Raw genomic sequence first — 22,801 nt, 5'->3', positions numbered from 1 at the left:
TAAAGTGTGTGAATCACTGTGATTTATAGCATGTGTTATAAAGGTTATTAAGTTTAAAGTGACTGTGGAAATTAATTGTGTATTAAAAGTTTGAATCAATAGAAAATAAAATGTTTAATCCAGAAAGGACTTGTATCGCTGAAGTTCCTTGGAAAGAATTTCTACCAGAAATTAACAAACAAACAGATATGCAACAATAGGTTTACTTTCTAATTTATTGGTTTTTAACTGTATATTTGGTCTATTTTAAGAAAAAATAAAGGAAATGAAAGATGAGAATGAAAATAAACATTTTAATGTTTTAAAGGTTTCATTAAGAAGCCTGATCTGTACAACACACTGTTTAAAGTGTCACGAAGAAACTGCACATCAAATTTGGTATGTACACAATTCTATTGCTAAAACTTACAGTAAATCAAGGAAATGCAGATGAAAAGATCGACATCATTCATTGTTCTTTCAATTCAAATTTATCAAAAGATTTCTATAACAGATCACATACCTGTCACTTGTTTTTCATACAAATAAATACATGGGGTGGGGTGCAAAAAATCTGATTATTCCTTAATTGTTTGTGCTGTATTAGTTCATTATTTATGCAAAAAATAAACCAATTTTGTATTCAACAAAAGAATAAAGCCTACTTAAACAAAAAGTTCATACAAATTAAAGAAAGATGAAGCCTGCCTGTATAACAATCAATGTGAAAAAAATAGTATTAATGTTTTCAAATTCAAAAAAAGATTGGTACTAAATACAAGATAATTCTATAATCCAAGCAGTAGTAAAGTGTGTGTGTTTTTCTTTAATAATGCCAGCTCAGGAGAATGGAACCCCTGATTGTGGTGTTGTAAATCCATTACAGCTGTCCCACTGAGGGACTAGTAATGAGACACTGAAAATGTCTACTTGGAGTCGAAATTATTTGGTGATAAATAACCTATTTTAATATTTTGAAGAATTATCACTTCAACAAATGATACAGCTGGGTTGTGGAACACACTACAATCCAGCTTTTAGGTTTTTGTTTTTAATCATATGTAGTCCTATAAATGTATTTTTTATTTCTAAATAATTATATTAGAAAATGACATTCCCACATAACTCATTAACATATAAATACAACATAGTATGGAGGAAAATTATCTGATGCTTTTGAAAAGATGGAATGTTTCATGCTTGACAATAAAACTAACTTATTACCTAACTTATTAACATGGAATTTCTCCGAAATATTAGGAAAAAATGTTAAAGTCCATTTCAACAAACAGGCCTCAAATTTATCCACAAGTTATATTATTTATTAAAGTTGTATTAAATTAGCTTGACAAAATATACTTTTATAAACGATTTCTATTTGTTATTGAAGAAATTCTATATAATATATGAATCAATAACAGGAATGCCGATATAACTGACTGCCAGGAACAACTGCTACGGAAATTTCATCATCTATTTGCCTTGAGAAATCGATTGTTTTTTTGTTTGTTCTGAAGCACAAAGTTTATGTATGAGGTCTCTATACTCTGCCCACCACGGGTAACGAACCGCAATTTAGGGTATGAGGGAGTGAAGAATCAAGCTCCGAACTTCAGCAATAAGCTCCAGATGGAGACGCTGATATAAACATCAAACCTAGCTTGTTTTGTTAGTTTTATTGAATTTCGCGCAAAGCAACACGAGAGCTGTCTGCACTAGCCGTCCCTAATTTAGCAGTGAAAGACTAGAGGGAAGGCAGCTAGTCATCACCACCCACCTCCAACTCTTGGGCTACTCTTTTACCAACGAATAGTGGGATTGACCGATCATTATGAAAGGGCGAGCAGGTTTGGTGGAATGGAAATTCGAACTCGCGACCTTCAGATTGCCAGTCGAGCACCCTAACTACCTGGCCACCAGATCTAGCTAACAAACACGATTTGTACGCCGATACTCCAGTCCCAATGGTCGGGAATGAGACGTTAATTTTTGTGTGTGTGAAAAAATGTCTGAAATATTATTAAACCATGCATTTATTAAACTAAGGTACATAAAAACATCAATATTTGTATAGTATTAATTACATTTTAAAATGCTTATTACAAATCTTTCATAAACTACTTCTGTTCAAGATTTTTATTCGAATGTTTCACAATCAATTTAAACCGAAGATGTCTTCATCAGTATTTAAACCTATAAATTTGTAGGTGACGCTGCGAGGTCACAAAACACCTATTAAACAAAAGAATACGTATAAAAATATAGCAGTTGACTTTTTAAGTTTTCAATTAAATCTATTAAACTTATATAACAGTCACATGACAGTCTCAAATACCGATACCTTTCATTCTCATAACATATGCTCTAATTACATTAAATTACCGTTACTATGTTTAAATTGAACATATAAATATTTCTAATGCGTAGGTAATGACTTATTATACACGATAGTGTTAATTATTGCACAGGTATCACTTATTACTGAACGTATTTAAATTTATTATTGCCGAAATAATACTTCGTTCCACGTATTACAGAAGATGAGCTTGTTGGTTTGCCAGTTGTATTACTGTCGAAATAAAACTTCGTTCCACATATTACAGAAGATTAGCTTGTTGGTTTGCCAGTTGTATTACTGTCGAAATAATACTTCATTGCACACGATACAGAAGATTAGCTTGTTGGTTTACCAGTGATATTACTGTCGAAATAATACTTCGTTGAAAATGTTACAGGAGATTAGCTTGTTGGTTTGCCAGTTGTATTACTGTTGAACTAATACTGCGTTGCTCACGATACAGAAGATTAGCTTCTTACTTTGCCAGTTCTATTACTGTCGAAATACTACTTCGTTGCACATGTTATAGAAGATTAGCTTGTTGGTTTGTCAGTTCTGTTACTGTCGAAATAATACTACGTTGCACACGATACAGAAGATTAGCTTGTTGGTTTACCAGTTTTTCTGACTGAGATAACTTAATGCAAGCAAAAATATTAATAAATTATTGGTGTTGAAAATTAAAATAATACTGTATTATTAATCCTTACCTAATTTTACTTTGTACAAAACTTTTAAAAAATTATAATAATTGCACTTCCCCAACTTAACAATTATTGATGCAACCAATAATATAAATACTGCCTAAACCACAAGTATGTCTTTGTATACCAGCTGGCCTTGATGAGTCTGGTACTGGGCTGGTCGTTAGTACAATGTTCTTATAATTTAACATACTTCCTTACTTTCAATCATACGTTACTAGAATTCATTAAACAAATAATACTTACCGTCAAACAGGTCGAATTTTATTTATTATACAGACTTTTCTTTTATTGAAAAACTTAATATTCACCATTGCATACGGCAAAATACGCCTGCGACCGATCTCCGTATAGACTGCCGATACCGGTTCGGTCTAAAGAATTCTCCGATCTCCGTATAGACCGCCGATACCGGTTCGGCCTAAAGAATTCTCCGATCTCCGTCTAGACCGCCGATACCGATTCGGCCTAAAGAATTCTCCGATCTCCGTCTAGACCGCCGATACCGGTTCGGCCTAAAGAATTCTCCGATCTCCGTATAAACCGCCGATACCGGTTCGGTCTAAAGAATTCTCCGATCTCCGTATAGACCGCCGATACCGATTCGGCCTAAAGAATTCTCCGATCTCCGTCTAGACCGCCGATACCGATTCGGCCAAAAGAATTCTCCGATCTCCGTCTAGACCGCCGATACCGGCTCGGTCTCCGATGTTTTTCGGATCCGATTTTTTAAGAACATTGAATCGGTAAGTTTGATTATCTATTAAGATTCATTCAGGAGAGAGTGCAGTATATCACGCAATTAGGAATATTTTACTCATGTCGCAGGCTTATGGCAGTATCTATTAAATAGTTTAAATTTATTGCGAAAGTTAAACTAGTACTACGCAAGTAAATTTTCATTACAAAACGCAATTTCCGTACTTTTCCGTTCACGTTAATTTAGAATACCGGTTATTACTTTACGACTATATGTGTATTGTTGTAAAAGTAATATTTGTTATTGTAAACATTACAACAACATTATCTTTATTGTGCAGATCAATTACTATACGATAATCATCATGTTAATTACTATAATTGCTATAATCAATAACTAATCTTGCACGGGATAATGTTTGGTAAATTACAAGCAACGTTTCATCAATGCATGCTTAATATTTATTGCTGCACAATTTAAAGTAATATTGTACAGGTTAAGTTTGTTGTTGCATAAGTTACAATTTATTTCTACAGATGTTAGTTTCAATAATTTCGGAGATTATTACTAATTACTTCACTGTTTAATCTTAACTATATAGGTTATGGTTCGTAACTGCAAAAAAAATCATTATTTTACACACTAACGTTTATTATTACCATTTTTCATGTTTCCTAAGGCACATTGGTATATAACAAGTTCACAGGATGTGACCTCACACACCTTAGTGTACTTCAATAAATCAACTTCTTATTATTTATTTATTTATTATAAATACGCGACTTATTAATAGCTCCATAAACATAAAAACTTTACTGTCAGACGACAGGTATTCCACCCTAAAGAACGACGCAAATCGATTACACAGCTTAAAGGATTGTTTTTTTTTTTAAATCACGTAATACACTATTTACCGATCTTTAGATAGTTATAATCGGTTCGTTGTAATCCAACAGCTCACAAATAGTCACAAACCTAAAGACTGGCTAAATTAGTCTGAAAAGTTTTAAACACTCGTTTTTCGAGTAAATAATATCAACACAGAAAACCACGTAACCAATTTTCTGAATAGAAACATAAAGCACAATTAATTCAGGCTTAGAAAACCTGCTTGGAAGGACCTTCTGTAAAATACTAATTAACCCAAAATTTTGAATTATGAAGCACATCGCTGCACAGAGGCATATTTGTATTGATGCCCACCGTAGTGATCAAACTCCGAATTTTAATGCCATATACTTTCAAGCTTATCGCTGAGCCACGAAAGGGGTATAACGCATTTAAAAACAAGTTAAGTACACTGATTACATAAACATTAAGCGCACATACCAACATGATTAAAGTATACTGCTCTCATTATTCTGAGTATATTTCTAACCACAACAAATTCATAAGCTTAACGTGATTGATATTCAAACAAGTTGACAACAATAAAATTCATTAATGTAATTCTGACTGGTATTAGAAACGATATAACTACTCTGACTAGCCATCAGGCTTTTATATACGATAAAATTCATTAATGTAATTCTGACTGGTATTAGAAACGATAAAACTGCTCTGACTAGCCATCAGGCCACTATATACGATAAAATTCATTAATGTAATTCTGACTGGTATTAGAAACGATATAACTGCTCTGACTAGCCATCAGGCCACTATATACGATAAAATTCATTAATGTAATTCTGACTGGTATTAGAAACGATATAACTACTCTGACTAGCCATCAGGCCACTATATACAATAAAATTCATTAATGTAATTCTGACTGGTATTAGAAACGATATAACTGCTCTGACTAGCCATCAGGCCACTATATACGATAAAATTCTGTAAGTTAACTCATTCTTAGCTACCTAAATACTAGTCAGTATGATGCTAGAAAAAACACGTAGATTCAAGAAATCAATGTAACACAAAGACAGGATACCCTATAGCCCGAGTGCTTTCGAAATGTGTACCTTTCTTCTTCTTCAGGGGTAAATTGGGGATGACTGTATAAAGCAAAGTGTGCATAAAGGAAAGTCTGGGTGATGTCATATAAAACACCATGGAAATCCGGAAGTGTTTTGAGTAATTTTCAATGTATTGTTAAACTTCTCATTTCCGGTGCAATACTACTGGAAACAAAAATATTGGATATAAAGTTAGAAATGTTTAAAAAAATAAAAATGGTCAAGAGAAACAACGCTGAGTATTGATAAAGTAAAATAAAGGTGGTACATGAAGGTTAGTTAAAAAAGAAATGTTAAACAGATATAACTAAAAACATAACATGGAAAATTATCATAAATAAACAAGTATTAGAAAGATTAGGGGTAAAAATTGAGAATTCTCGCTACGTGAACAAAACAACTGTTTTTCTGACAGAAAACAAACTGATGCTCGGAAATAGTTCAAGATCCAGGAAATAGTTCAAGCTATTTCCGATCATTAGTTTTTGTTTTTTTCTTTTAGAAAAAAAAGGTTCACTTTTCGCAAGCGCTCTGGTTATAAGATATAGTATCTTGTTACACTGACTGGTATTTACCATAAGTACATTAAACAACAAGAATTGAAACAGTATCGATAGATATAATCTTAAATTTACGTCAAAATTTATTTACTTCGCCTTAGCCATAATCTAAAATTTATAATAAAGCGACGACCTCTATAGTCGCTAATCTATCCTCTGGACGAGTGGTGTTCAGGTTTTTATGGGATTCATCCTGTACAGAGATATCACTTACACCTCCTTCCGACCTACGGTCTTCTGGAAGTGTGGTGTGATGACGACCGTGGATGTAAGAACGGCGTGTATGTTCTCCAACGTTGTGAGTTGATCCTTGACTTTCTGGGACGGTGTTATGTTCATACCGCGAGTAAGATTTTCCATCCTGGTTGCTAGTAGAAGCTTCAGCTGGGCTGTAAGATCCTTTAAACCATTGAAGGCTGAACTTCCGCATAGTTCACTGGTGGTGTCCAGACAACATTGTTACAACATGAACTTCGTACAACCTATCACATATACAGATTATAAGTTAAGCCTAACTTTGGTGTGTACTATCTCAATAAGGCTAGAAAACCAGCGCAAGAAAAATACGAACTACTAATAAAAAAAAAACGATTTCTGAAGTGACCTATAAGGTCATCACACGCGATACACAAGTACACATATTTGAACATAAAATTTAAGTAATTCATGAAATAAATGCGACGACCTCGTCAACTTATTCCTGAACATCCTAGACTGATATTCTAACCGCAATGAGATCCACAGCCAAAATTATCCAAGTCAGTGGGTGGAGCAGAGATGAGTAGCAGGCCCCGCCTGTTTACGTCAGGAAGAAAACTAGTAGTCCAGGTTAACATTGGTCTTATGGCCAACATGACATCTCGTGTGTCGACACCGGTCTGAAGAGTATTTTTAGCAAAGTTCTGACGTAAGCGCCTACGAGTAAACGTAGTTAAAGAAAACGCGTCGCAGCTGCCATCTGTGGTCAGCGGGGGAGCTTCCCGCTCGTGCACCAGTGTTGACATAAGGAATACGAGTGTGGTCAGGAAACCCCATCCGAAACAACTATCTACTGCTTAGTAGTAACGAGATTACGTCACAATTCCCGGAAAAGGCCACAGTAGTTATGGGGGCTTTCCTTGTACAAACATTATAAAGTGGAGGATATAAGCCCAGTCTAAACTTCCTAGACACATTATAAGGTTTATGGAACAATAATCAGACTGTAGTACTTTAAATTCTAGACAGGATTTAACATGAAAAGATCACTTATTTAAAGTATTATGATATATCTATGATGCAAGTGTGTACGTTGATACAGTCACTATATTTTATAATATCAACTGTGGTACTTGGAATACTACAGAATGTACGTGATCTCCAACGGAAGCAAATATATTTTACACTAATATGGCCATGTGATTAGAAAAACAACCAATCGTTCAGCAATTATGTAGAGTGCAACATTAAACTAAACAGTGTAGGATATCCTTAACATTAACAGTTTTCAGAACAATCATTCTCACACTGGTATGGTTTGTTTTGTTTGTGAATTTCGCGCAAAGCTACACGAGGGCTATCTGCGCTAGCTGTCCCTAATTTAGCAGTGTAAGACTAGAGGGAAGGCAACTAGTCATCACCACCACCGCCAACTCTTGGGCTACTCTTTTACCAACGAATAGTGGGATTGACCGTAACATTATTACGAGCATGTTTGGTGTGACGGGGATTCGAACCCGCGACCCTCAGATTACGAGTCGAGCGCCCTAACCACCTGGCCATGCCGGGCTTCACTGGTATGGTAAAAAATACACTTGCAGTATAATTGTCAACAATATACTAAGCACTGCAGTAAATATCAACTAAGTCTTCAGAACATAGATTCTGCTTACCTATAACTACAATATACAAAAGGTAATTCGGTGAAAATACAATAAAATAGCATGATTTTACATAGTTGTACTATATACAAATACTACGATATCATTACCGGGCTTTAAACACTATTATTGCAAATAAAAAATGATATAATTACGTTCAAGAAGAAAAACACGTAGGGCGATAATATTAAAACAATATCATTAAAAACTTAACAATATAATTATACGTATTTCCTTGTAAGAATATTACACATCTATTACTATAAATATAAAATTAATCCAATGTAATTACGTGTTTCTAACATTTTACAACTATTAGAATATAATTACATGTTTCCTTAATTATACTGTTTAATAATTACTGAAGCAAATATATAACAATATAATTAAACTACAATGATCAGCAGTGTCGATAAAATCAGATACACTGAACCACCTAGCCTAATAGATAATTTTTGTGACGTAATAACGCAGCAGTACATAAACTATTACAGTACCCAGAGTTTATTAGGCACATATTGTACAGATCAAGTTTTAAGTAAAGTACATCAAGTCATGTAGATATTTTAGGAAGGCGACATCACTGTCCCACTGAGTACATAACCCACTTCCGGAATAAACAAGCTATTTCTGGCACGCTGCTAGGGGCAACCGTGTCTTGCTTCAATAGTACAGTCTATGTCACAGATGCCGGTTTCCTGCCTGTCCGAGACCCACCCGAACCTCTACAAGCTCGAGTTTCTAAACTCAATGTTTATACGCAGTAATGGCCCGAGAGTTTCCACGCCCTGTACGTGCTTAATATGGGCCGATTTTTCTCTACAGACCGAGGATTTCCCGCAGAAAATCTTTTCTATATAAACTAAAAGCTATACACAATTTACCATATCGAATTCCTTTGTTTACCCGATCCTACTAAGACAGTATTTTACAGACTTTAAATAGTGGTGCCCCCGTAACTCAGCAAAGTTTCCGTTGCGCTCCCCCTTCACATTCAAATAATTTTCGCAAGTGACAACAGTAAAAAATCAACATTTTCTTTACCTATTTTTAATAAGTTTTTTAATTAAAAATGCTTGTAAGGAATGAGTAAATGACAGAGAAAAGGAAAAAAGAAGATTTGAGAGTAAATTGATAGTTTTATCAAGTATCGTCGTCTCCGCCTCTTCTGTTTTTTCCGTCGTTATTTTTGGGCTCTCCCACCAAAAGGCCGCCCCCTCCCCTCTAGGGAGGCAAGCCCTACAGTTTTGGAAAACACTGTACTACGACATAAAATGATGTAATACATTCATTATCTTTATATCAACATTGTAATAACAAATATTTTAATTAACATTTTTATTTACTTAATGAATTTAATTGTTTAAAGTAAAAATTATAAGCCAGAGAAATACCTCGTTTTACCTCAGCTTATGACTACAGATGAGATTATGATAACGTTATTCTATTAAACACATCAGTTAATTTGCACTTCGAGTTTTATGAAACACTAAACCGCTGATTACTGTAACACTACCGAAAGCCAGTTACAAGAGAAACGTTTAACAAAACAAAAAATAGGAATTTTCACCTAAAATTAATTTGAAAAGTTTAAAAAGGACTGATGTCAACTAAGAATTTGTATCTTTAATAAACTGTCCCTCAGTGACACATAGGAATATCTGTGGACTTACAGCTCTAAAAACCGGGTTTCGATACCCGTGGTGGGCAGAACACAGATAGCCCTTTGTGTAGCTTTGTGCTTAACTCCATACAAACAAACCCTAAATAATAACCCTAAACAACTCAGCACATTTATGCTGCCAGTTGCCTCTGCATTTCACTCAAGTACAGACTTTTACATGACACAAAAATCAGAATAAGTCACAAAACCACTTCCTCAAATACCGATGACTGTCAATAATGCTAGATAACTCGAGCGCAATGGATTTTTTATTGGAATAGCCTTTATTCATGAGTCTTGATACGCAGCACGATGGAGTGAACTTCATCATTACCAACGTATAGAAACATTAGATATTATTCACTCTTCTAAATGATCCAATGACCCCTCGCATGTCAGAACATCCCCCCTTCCCCAGCAGGTTGTCACACTTTTGAAACGATAAAAATAAGGTCGAATGCCTCGTGTTTTTTTCCATACTTTTTCCCTATTACCTGTACTGAAAATGTTGTACAATTATTCACCAAGCTCTTCCAGTCATCCACTATCAAAAATGTCTGCTCTAAGCATCACTAAGGGAATGGTTTTCTTTTTACCTCTGATATAAGCAGAGATCATTCCAGTTTTTGAATGTCATTCGGATATAGTGATTGGATATAAATGAAGCATTATCATCTTTGATCGAGTCAGCCAGATGTGTAACAATGTAATAGTCAGTTGCACTTAATATGCTTGTCCAATTATATTTTTCCTTAGTCCATTACCAGCAACCACTTTCATACCCAGGGCCATATACTATAGATTCATGTTTATGTTCGTTGTTATGCAGAATAACTGTAACATAAGTGTACTTTTTGCACTTATAAAGATAAAGCTATCACTTGACATCTCACATGATCAGTTTCGTTTGCATATTTGTCCTAATAATATAACCAATCGTTGTTATTAGTGGAATTTTGTCCAAAGCTACTCGAAGGTTAGCCGTCCCTAATTTTGGAGAGACTTTAGCTTGTCAATACCATACACCGTCAATTTGAGGGCTACTCTAATCGAATCGTGAGATTTGACTGTCACTCGTGTAACGCACCCACGACACAATAGTGGCGGGGGCAATTTTTTCTATTTTCTATTTTGGTAATAATGGGATGATGAATTGGAAGGTTGAAGGTAGAAGTTGAAAGAGAGGACGACCAAGGTTCACGTGGAAAAAATGTATTGAGAAAGACATTAGCAAAAGAACTATTACACGGGAAGAAATGGAAAAGATGGCGCTAGATGGAAGAAAGTATCGTAAGTAGTCGGCCCAATGTGTCAGGAGACACAAGATGGAAAGTAAGTAATGGGATTCTTACCACTGATCCACAGTCCAACATGCTACGCTGGGCCCCAACATGATAAATCAGTTTAAAAACTTCAAAGTATAAATAATTCCATTTAGGCAAGCCAGACAGAACATCCAAATCACGTTTTATAAGGGAAAACTGTTGAAAATTTGGGGTTTCTCTTCTTTTGCACAGAAACATAGAAGTTTGACTTTTATCTGTGTTTCTAATGAAAAATGTGGTTTTTATAAGAAATAAAATTTGATTAAAACATTAAAAAATGAAAGAACAGAATGAAAATGTTTATTATAATATTTCACCGTAAAAAAAAGTATTCTTATGCATTAAAATTTTTTTTTTATTAAAACTATTTAAGTAGTTCCTATGTCCAGCAGGACCGCGGCACAAACCTGAACTTGTACTGTTACTAATTTTTAGGTTACTATTACCCTCATTATTTAATTGTTTCGTTTTAACTTTTGTTAAGCATTTAACAAAATGAAAGGCTATCTGTGTCAAAATCAAATCGCCTCAACGACTTTTCGTTAAGAAACAATTGTTAACTATCAATACGAGTACGGTATCTATGACTAAGCTGCACAGTGACAGACTACAGTATTCAATATTGTAACACACAGATAGCAAACTTCTGAAACATTCACAACGTACGTATTTAAGAATAGCCACTACGAATTAACTATCTATAAATGTACAGACCAAGTTAAGCTTCTCCAGTAAATCCTATCCAATATCTTACCAGCTTAAGTATCACTGGAGTTAATGGTTTTTTTCACTTTCCGAAAAACAGACTGACGAGAAATAACTCGCATATTAAAAGAGAAGAAAGCATCATTTTCTTGGTGCTTTCACAATGATCCAGTCAAGTGCTGATAGTCTGGCTAAGGACACATTCTTACTGTCAATGGAGGATGGAGAAGATAGGTTGAAAGGAAATCCTTCTTAATAGTCGTCTCCGCGATCGTAAAATGTCTTCGAACATGGTTTTCTTGATAAGCATATGCTTGAGATATTAACACTGCCCGATACAATATTTAAAACGCGGGAAGATTACTTCCATCTTGACTGATGCACACGCAGCAAAGGTATGGAAAATCGAATTCTATCTATCTTTGTGTACATCAGCAGATTAAAGTATATCAAGTTTACTAAGTATAGATTTATATACAATATGCTGAAGTATACATATATATTTAAGTTTATGTACGTTATAATGAAGATAAAGCTTGTTTTTCATCTATGTGACATGTAGAAAGTTTAATTCACCTCAGGAAGTTAGTTTCCCTGTAAAGTATACTAAAATACATACGATTTTTTAGAACATTCGCTCAAATACGTGTTGACTGACAAGAAAGCACTTTACCAAGAATAAGATGCTCTTTTCACTAGCAATTAAAACCAAATTATAACTCTCTATGGCTCATATTTTTCAAGCGTCTAAGTTACCTCAAAGCCTAAGTTTGGCGTGGTCTAGCGATTAGTGTATTGGGCTGCTTAGGATTGAGGTTCAGGATTTGAGAAGTAATGCCGCTTAATAAGCTCTGCACTTCCAACTACAGACAAGAAATGAATATTACAATCAATCCCGTTATTTGGTTGAAAGACAGAGATACAGCATTTGTCGTGGTAGGTGTTACCAAGCTATACCCTACACAGAAACTACATGAAATCTGAACAAAAAATAAATAAAAAACCTGCTGCCAATAACCTTGTCTAGCACGAAAGAAAACTACTGAAATCCTGGGAGACGAATAAGTCTTAGCACGAAAGAAAACTACTGAAATCCTGGGAGACGAATAAGTCTTAGCACGAAAGAAAACTACTGAAATCCTGGGAGACGAATAAGTCTTAGCACGAAAGAAAACTACTGAAATCCTGGGAGACGAATAAGTCTTGATAATGTTGTTTATTACAAAAACTAGAGGAGAATTTAATCTACCTAATTCTTACACAGAAAAAGCACATTGAAATGTGTACTAACCAAGTTGCTCTTACACCAGACAAACGTCAAACTTGTAATAACTACTTTGTTGCGCTTACAAACGTCAAACTTGTACTAACCACGTTGTTGCTCTTACAAACGTCAAACTTGTACTAACCACGTTGTTGCTCTTACAAACGTCAAACTTGTACTAACCACGTTGTTGCTCTTACAAACGTCAAACTTGTACTAACCACGTTGTTGCTCTTACAAACGTCAAACTTGTACTAACCACGTTGTTGCTCTTACACCAGACAAACGTCAAACTTGTACTAACCACGTTGTTGTTCTTGCACCAGACAAACCTCAAACATGTGCTAACCAAGTTGCTCTTACATTAAAAAAATGTCAAACTTGTACAATTCCAGTGCCGTTTTTAACAGACAACGTAGATCTCTTAATACAAGGCCTGATCCGTTCTTACACACACTCACGCATACAACATGTATTATTAGTTAGTACAAGAATAATAACGATACCTAACATATAAACAGTTGTGCAAGAAGCCTTTAAAATGTTTATCTTAGTACATAACATTTTATTTAACATTCGGGTGATTATTTGCAATTAAAGTTTTGTGTTTACTGTAGGAATTTGTTGAAGATGGAATGTGTATATTCCGAAATGTTGAATACATATGTTGTTATTCGTCACTTCTGTGGTAGTATTATTGGTTTTTAAAATAAATTTTACACTGATTCGTTTTCTGATTACCATAATACAGTATGCAAGTTCTTATTTCAATATTAACAACGTTTCGACCCATAGTTTCGAGTCATCGTCAAGTAAAAATTACACTCGAAAAGGCAGTTGAATTCAAAAGTTGAATTACAGACTCGTGATGATGAGGACGAGTTTGTAGGTGGCGTGAAGTATATTTATAGTTGGCTTTCATGACTATATCGGTAGTGCTTCAAAAATTTTTCTTCTGTTGACTTTTGGTTCTCTTGGAATAAATATGTACGAACATCTTCATCTATATTCATACTAGATTAGTAAAAACCATTAATATAAAAAACTACAGAATTGAGCCTACAACTAGGGACCCTAAAAAAGTAAACAAACACGGTTGGTAATAGTGTATGCACTTATTTCTTATGCTACAAATCCCTATTTTGACTCCATGTCTGTAGTACTTATCAATTTTAGTGGAGTTAAAATAGGGATTTGTAGCTTATTTCCAGCCTCGATTGTTTAGTTTTTTAGTCTCTAGTTGTAGGCTTGAAAATATAATATTTGCATTTTAATTCAACTTGTTTCTGTACTTTTTAGACGATCCCTATTCACCCTTTTTTTTTTTTTATGTCCATTCATGAAGAATAAATTTGAAGCTACATACGTGCATATGCATTCAGCTAAACGTTACATGTTTTCAAAATTTTAATGCTGCATTGGCTTTTTTTTTCACCCAACCATTACACTGGAATTATTCAAAATTAATAACAAATGTACAACAAATAATAAACACATGTACTGGTATGTAACTACAACAAACAATATGTAAAGTTGTTCTCAAAGGACTATCTTGAAGGCAAATTATATTATCATAGGTTTAATGACCAGCTTCCATCTGTGTCACAGTGTAATGTAAGAAAAGACAAAGCAATCTCATCAAAACGGAATGTTTCTTCCAAGATAATACAAAATAGATTAATGCAATATAAAAATACCCAGTAAGTTGTTAGGTCTACATGTTCTTCAACAGCCTGCTGCGCACAAGTGTTTAAAAAATAAGGAGACACAAATAATGCATACAAAATAGACAACAGTAGCACACTTATCAACAACATTTACAACCGCTACCTTAACACCAACTATTTAAAAATAGTAATAACTACATCAAATAGTGCCATATGCAGTGCTAATAAACACTGTATACACACGCACGATTTCAGTTAAGTATAAGAAACAGTAGAAAGAATCACACCATTGTCCACTGTTATAAAGTTGTTGGAATTTAGTTGCGGAAATCCACTCTAGTAACGATAAACAATAGCGACTCTAATAACGATAGGTTAACAGCAAAATCGGGAACCTTTCACGTGACAGTTTCCAATTAATGCGCTAAAAATGCACAAGTTGTAGTTTCCAACTAACGCACACACTAGGAAAACACCGGATGTTTTGATGACAGAAAGTGAAGGACTTAGAAAATTTCACAGCATGACAAAATTAAGTTAAAATTACTCTTTCAATGTTTTGCAAAATTCCCGCGCGATTCCACACTACCGTATATATCGTTTGCAATAATTTTATAGTGGAATCATAATAGTGATTTGTAGCTTGAGCAAACTGTCAACAGTAGATCACCAAACTTTGATTTATTAATTTTTTGAGATTCCAATGTCAGGTTTTATGTGTGTATATGGACGCGGCCGAATTCTTATTGGTGATAAATTTCAACAATAAACAAACAGCACATAGTTCACTTGTTTATAAATAATATATTAAACCAAGACAAACGTATATACAAATGTTCGTTACACAGTTAATTATCACAGTTGTATCGAGAGCTTTAAATAACCGTTTCTTTTCATCTAAGTCTACACAGGTTGGCTCAGTTACTTTAAAACACAACTGAGAAGACAAATTATTTCCTCTATACTCTGATATTACAATACAATCTGTGATAATTTACTTTAGAAATCGTCACAACATACTTTTATGGTTAAACTCAATCACGTAGACTAGATCTAGTTATATATCTGACTTTGTCTTTCTATATAACTAATTCAAACAACATTTTGTACATGTATTTATAGACTGATAACGTTCTAAACACTATGAGCTATTATGATGCAATACTACTCAACCAAAACAACGATAAAAAAGATAGAATGTTCTAGTAACATAACGCAATAATACAAGAAGCGCCAATTCACAACAATTGAACTACACACTATGATTCGTACAGTTACATAAACAAACCTGCGATAAACTATCGCTTCTAAACAACTAAATTTAACACTCATGCAATACTTAAACCATCATAACATTCGCATTAATATTAAACAGTCTTGTCTATCTAACACCCTATTTGTAGATTTTAAATTCTCAGATTTTAATTATCTTGTATGTTGGTTTTGTTAATGTACAACAATAGGCAAGTATATGCCTATAGTAAGACACAACCCCCACTAAGTGCATATAAAATTTTATCAGTAGAAAAGCAGCCTTTTCAAATGAAGCAAATACGTCTAAATATCGCTTTAAATAAAGCTTCGTGTCTTTAAAGTAATTATTTAGTGAGCCAAATGGCTGTGTGCCTGAGGTTTCGTGTGTAAACACGTTTTGAACATGCGTAGAGTTCAAAGGCATATGGGCATAACAACATTGAATCTATTACGTATTTATAACCACGTAAGTCAACTTTCAAGGGAAAATAACTTTTTACTAGGTCATGGACATTCGCAGCATTTCATATGGTATATATATATGTCTAGGTTTTTGTGCAAAATATCCAGCAGTTTGCTGCACGCTTGTGAAACAATCGTATTAATAATAATTGTTTCATTAATCAATAAATCTGTGCGATCCCTATTGTGGTTCATGGGTTTATCCCCACATTTTGTCTAAAAAAGCTAATTTAACGCCATCTACAAATTTGTTCTCAGCATCACGAGTCTGTAATATTCTTTCAAATTCAACTGACTTTTTGAACGTAACTCTTACCTGATTATGACTGATACCATGAGTCTAAACGCTGTAATTATTAAATTAAGAACTTGCTTAGTGTAAAAATTAATTATATTTATCATAAGACATTGTTAGGCCTATTATCTTTAACACTATATTCTTAATCTAGTCCCTTACAAATTTTCAAAGATTAGAAGAGTGTGTGATAATAGTATTTCAACTACACGCTTTTCGCTCAATCCAGAGCTCATCAGGCCAACTGAGATATAATGAACACAGTAGTGGTCGGAATACTATTTATGTAGACCATTTTTTACAAAAAAAATAGTTATGGCGTGATCACTTATTAGAAGCTGGCGCAGCATGATATAATTAATTATATTTATCATAAGACATTGTTAGGCCTATTATGTTTTTAATACTTTATTGCTTATCTAGGTATTAAAATTTTTCAAGAATTAGAAGAGTTTATAATAATATAATTTCAACCACACTATATTTGCCAAACCCACTGCTGACGGCGCGTTTCGCTCAATCAAGAGTTCTTCAGGCCGGCTGAGATATAACGAACACAGTACTCGTCGGAATACTATTCATAAAGGTCATTTATTATTACAACAGCAGTTACGGTGTGAACACTATATAACATAATAGGTCTAACAATGTCTTATGTCAAATATAATTAATTATATCATGCTTTGTCGGCTTCTAAAAGGCATTAACACCATAACAATTTTTATTGTAAAACTACTATTATTGTATTTTGAATTAATTATTCACTTCAGTAGGTTTCTCATTTAACATTGTTAAACGTTATTATTAAACTTCATATTGTTATGAAGTGACGTATATATGTGGTAAATATTCTTTCACATCAGTTTACTTACTGATTATAATAAGTATTATTTATTTCAAGTTACAGCTTTTACAGTAAAGAAGAATATTTTCAGAAAAGAAACAATGTTTCGATCACTGGCGCAATCATTCCCGTTTACTTGGGAATGATCGTACCAGTGATCAAAACCTAGTACCTGTTTTAAAAATATTCTTCCTGATTTTAAAAGCTATAATTGTTGATAAAATGATATTTTTACTTCGACTATCCTTTGCAAATTTGATTCTCATCACACCAGGCATTTTTGTTGCTTCTTTTACTGCGATTTTACAAGTTTTGAATGCTAAACTTTAGATAACTCAGCAGTTGCAATGATTGTGGAATTATCAAGATTAGTGGTTTATAATAGTGATCGCAAGAAATTGGATAAACCGTAATAGAACGTCCGGGCAAAAAGCATCTTAAACAGTAATTCAGTTCAAACAACACTTTAAAACCTTTAATATTGACTGCTAAAGGCTGTACCTATATAAAAATACAAAAAGAATCATGCATATTAGACTTAACAAGAGAAAGAAAATCTGCTCAAATTGACCCGTTTGTAATTCTATTTATTATTATTTTTATTCTCTTGCCAGCCTACAACAAAAACGGCTTGATATATTGCACCCAAACCTTTTTAGAATACTAAATAATGTACTGCAAAGGTTGTAGAAGTACTTAAAAGTTGATTTGTTTATTCTATATTTTACATAAACAATTAAAACACATCATAATTATAGTGTAAATATTGTTATCATTACCCCTTAAATACACGATATGAAAAAGCAGAAAAGTTTGTGTATAAACGAAAGTGACTAACATGGTATTTATGAAAACAAATTTACAGTTATGCTTATGTAATACACGCAATATGTTCAGAACCATTTGTAGCTAGCGCCATACAATTTAAAACACAAACTGAGATATACATTTAAAGACGCAAATAATTTTCTCCGGATTTGTGACGAAGGCAGGGACATAAGAGATACTACCTCGGATAAGTGTAAAACTTTAATGAATATAAGGTACACATCAGAATCTTGTTATACGCACTGAATACAGCAGTTACGATACTCGTTTATCATTACTTGGTGCTATTGTTAGTTTGAATTCAGATCATGCCAAGTTGCACACTTATGATTTTTAAACAAACGATTAAAACACTTTAATGCTAAACACAGTTTTAACATCCAATACAAACGCTGTTTTACCAAGTTTATACAAACTATAGAAACACGATTGTTTCTAAGAATAACACATTTTTACTACAGCAGAACCATCGCCACATTAGTACTAAATGTATATTAACAAACGATCTAGCCTAATCAATCTTAGGGTATGACTTTTGCACTCGTTTACCAAACACGTTAGTGCCATAACCAGTTCTAATACACATTTCCCATAGTTTGGTTACATTTTTGTCAACGTTTACAAAATCTGATTTACTGCTAAGTTAGTAATATAGACAACATTAACATTACTTATTGGTACACTACCAGTACATATAATTGTAACACCATATTTACATATATGCAGTAAAGTTTACACTAAAAGTACAAAAACGGCATTTTTTATTATTTTTCATAAAGAATATTTTACTACCACCAATAATTAAAGTGTTTTTGTGTTGAAAACAGCTAGTAATAATCTGGCATTGTCTGATACACTTTCAGAGAATCAAACAAACAATTAACCAGAGGAAGTGTTAACCATCAAATTAGTTTTTATGGGTTCACTATTGGGAGGGCCTATATACTGCATCATACTATGTAATTTTGTTTTTTACAGTAAAAACTTTCATTATAAAGAACAGACTAAAATTAGGTGAAATCTCATTTTCTGTGTAAAATTTGTTCAAAAAGTTTATAGTTTCCATACACATGCCACTGGTAATTCTAGAGTTATAGGTTCATAAACTGTTTTACTGGTACATAAAAAAGTCCCCCAGTGTAGCACAATAGCACTAGCTTTACTTTTGGAAAGAAATCCCTCTTATGTAAATAAATTTAATTAAAAACTCACAATACTTATTCCTTTAAATAAATAACTCTAATTCAACCCACTTCAACCTGTTGAGTTTTTAATTGACATCAATTTTATATTTGCCAATGCTTCAGATATAAATCTAGAAATACACAAAACTTTAGCAAATAGGATGTTTAGTGGAGCTGAGAAAATTTAAAACACAATATTTAAAATTTAACTTTACAAAGCAATTCTTAATTCACTGAATTAAGAAAAAATCATTACTACAAACTGATTTAGCATTTCATAAAAGTTTTTTTTCTTTTCTAATGGTTAATTTCTGTCTGATTTTGTGTTTTATCCCAGTAGGTTTACAGTATCTTACAAATTTCAATCCAGTCTTTAAATTTATCCAAATAGTTCACATTTTATTATTTGAAAAAAAACTACCTGTGAAAGAACTATCAAGTCTAACTGTTAAATATGGCAGAAACAATGTGTCATAACTATTGAATCAGCAAACACATACAGTACGAGACTAGTAGTTTTACCACAGGTACGACATTTTGAATGGTGAACAAGTTATATTTTTGAATTAACAATACCCTGGTATTGACTAATTCACTTTGTATATACACTTGAACTTCTTCATATTTGTTCTTTATAAGAATTGGTCTGAACTCTGTTAAACTTATGGAGTCTTGTAAAGCTTGTTCTTTCTGTGGTATTCATATAATACTTCACATATCCTTATAGTTCACTTTCATATATAACAAATTGGTCTCAGCAGAAGTTTCAGGTGTAGGATTTATGCAGCCATTTGGAGTTAGTTTTTAGTGTGATCTCCACATAGCTCACAGTTCTCTTTCATTTACATTTAATGAAACAACATATTATTTAGATCTTAGTAATAACATTATAACGGAACAAAACATACCTATGTGACAGCACTATGTAACTGAGAGAGGAAATAAGTCATCTGCACTCTTCTCCTTCATAAAATATACAACCTTGTATTGTAACTGAATGAGACTGCAATTTACCTACTTTTTACAGTTACTTGTCTTTACAATTCATAATTTTTCTGTATGAAACATATCATGTAACTGACTTATAAAAAAAAAAAGTCTTGAAAACATCTCTTTCACAATAAATTATTTGCATATCCTCCTATTCTTTAAATATATTTTACAAAGTATATAGCCAATGGTTTAAACAACAAATTTTATGAAATTGTTCTGTGTGGCTGAAAACTGAAAAATTTATTTCATTCCCACTTCTCAGCAAATTCTCCAAAATCTAACAACTGTACAGATTCCCTCATAATTTTCTACTTGTACAAAAAAAAAGAAAAAAAAATTAATTGGTTTGGTTCTTCACCTAAAAAAATCTTGAGAGAGATAAAAGTCTATCAGAATGAAATACCAATAATTCATTAAATTTATTTAAAACTGAACATATATCATGTTCAACTGACCTAATTACATGATAACTTGAACAAACTGTATATGTTCAAGTATTTTGCAACTTACTTGTCAGGTTCAGTTCAAAAAAGTACTTTGATGTTAACAGCTAAATATAATTCACTCCATTCCAAAATATTTCTTACCTTCTCACTGTCAGTTGTGTTGCTTGATCCAAAAGAAGCCACAGACCCTCGCTCCTCCTGTTGATCAGTACTTCCTTCATCCATAGATGAATCGCCAAGATCTCTATTGTATTAAAAAAAAAACTTTTAACTTAAAGAATTTGCATAGTCATCAAAAGTAAATACAGAAAACAATACAAAAGACATACTAAACTGGCAAAGTTAGTAAAATTTAATGTCTGTATGACAGAAGATTTAGTAAAGTTAATTTAAATGTACAAACCTGCTGGATCTATTAGACTTTGGTGTCACTTTGACAGGAGACTTTGGAAGGTTCAGAGTTGTAAGAGCACTACTGAAATAGGTTTCTTGAATCACTTCTCGCAGTTTTTTCACCCAAGTTTGTTTGGTATCCAAGGATGCTGCCTTCATAAGGATTAACAAAGAAAAATTATTTATATATTATTAAAAAAAAATTCACAGCATATGCTTTGCTACTGTGACATTTAAATTAGAATGTAATTTGGCTTTTCCAAAACAAAACCAACTAAAGTCATTAGGACCTCTCTCTGGATTTATTTATAGACAGTATTGAAGTCCATTTCCCATAACTATTTAATCATTATGGACATTACTAATTTTAAGATCCATGTTAACAGCCATATCAATCCTCAATTCTCATTAATCAAGAATAATAATCCTTAATTCTTGCTAAGTACCAACTGTTCACTATTTTTCATAAGAGATGTAAATCATTGTTTAATATTTCCAGGTGACAGTTTTTAAATTTTATTTAAAGTAAAGTACCACTCAGTTGTCATTTGTTAGTATGTATCAGTCCCTCTAATAAGAATTTTTATATAACTACTGAATTCTCAAAAATAAGTAGCATCAGTTCTCAATAATAAACTGTACCTATCCTTAATGAAGACTAGTAGCAGTAGTGACTTACCAAAAAGCAGATTTTTATCACTTAACTGAATGTAATTTAATAATTAGCTTGAATATATTTTTAACGGTTATCATTTGCACATGTTTATTAGAGATTATGTAGATAATGCTTTCATATAACAAAGCTCAAACTAGTGTCTCATATAGTTATGCAAAGCCCTTACCTTTAATACAATCTTGTACTCAGCAAGAGGAGCTCGACCAGTCCAAACAGCAAACTTGCACTCATCTCCTTCCACATGTTCTGTGATTCCTATTTCAGATGTCTAAAAAATTTAAAATACATGTGGTTAAAATGTGAAAAATAAAACAAAAACATATTAGGAAATATGCATAAACCAAATGATTGAAACAAAAAACTTTAGATTATATTTATCACACTTTTATTCATTTTAATTATCTTCATACTGAGAATTTATTTTGGATGAATAAATTACCAAAAATGTTTACTTAAAACTAAAACCAAGTTCATGGTAGACTAATTACATTAGTTCTAATCTATTTCTCAGTGGGGTTCATAAGAATTTAAGTCTCCTTATAGACCCATCAAAAATATGTAGGAAACTTGAACAAACTTGGATTAGTCATATTTAAAACAAAATCCTGATAAAGCCTTTGATTACGACAACAAGGGTAAGTGTTTTACTTCCTAACCAACCTCAAAATCAAATAAAACAATTATCCTAAGACTTAACTTATTTT

The 22,801-nt window shown here is 32.9% G+C and overlaps 1 protein-coding gene across 2 annotated transcripts in view; it reads right to left on the bottom strand.

The window, feature by feature from the left end:
* LOC106461433 (triple functional domain protein-like) overlaps positions 1-22,801 on the bottom strand; it is a 202,341-nt gene that overhangs the window by 41,727 nt on the left and 137,813 nt on the right. For both annotated transcript variants that reach the window (XM_022388406.1, XM_022388407.1), the window contains exons 33-35: positions 22,264-22,365; positions 21,432-21,574; positions 21,170-21,272 (exon numbers count right to left, since the gene is read on the bottom strand). In XM_022388406.1, the coding sequence (XP_022244114.1) occupies positions 21,170-21,272; positions 21,432-21,574; positions 22,264-22,365 (348 nt within the window). The remainder of the gene's footprint in view (positions 1-21,169; positions 21,273-21,431; positions 21,575-22,263; positions 22,366-22,801) is intronic.

This window comes from Limulus polyphemus, unplaced genomic scaffold, assembly GCF_000517525.1.
Source record: "Limulus polyphemus unplaced genomic scaffold, Limulus_polyphemus-2.1.2 Scaffold958, whole genome shotgun sequence".
NCBI lineage: Eukaryota > Metazoa > Arthropoda > Merostomata > Xiphosura > Limulidae > Limulus > Limulus polyphemus.
The sequence above is the reverse complement of the archived record's forward strand: the minus strand, read 5'-3'. Positions and strand labels throughout refer to the sequence as shown.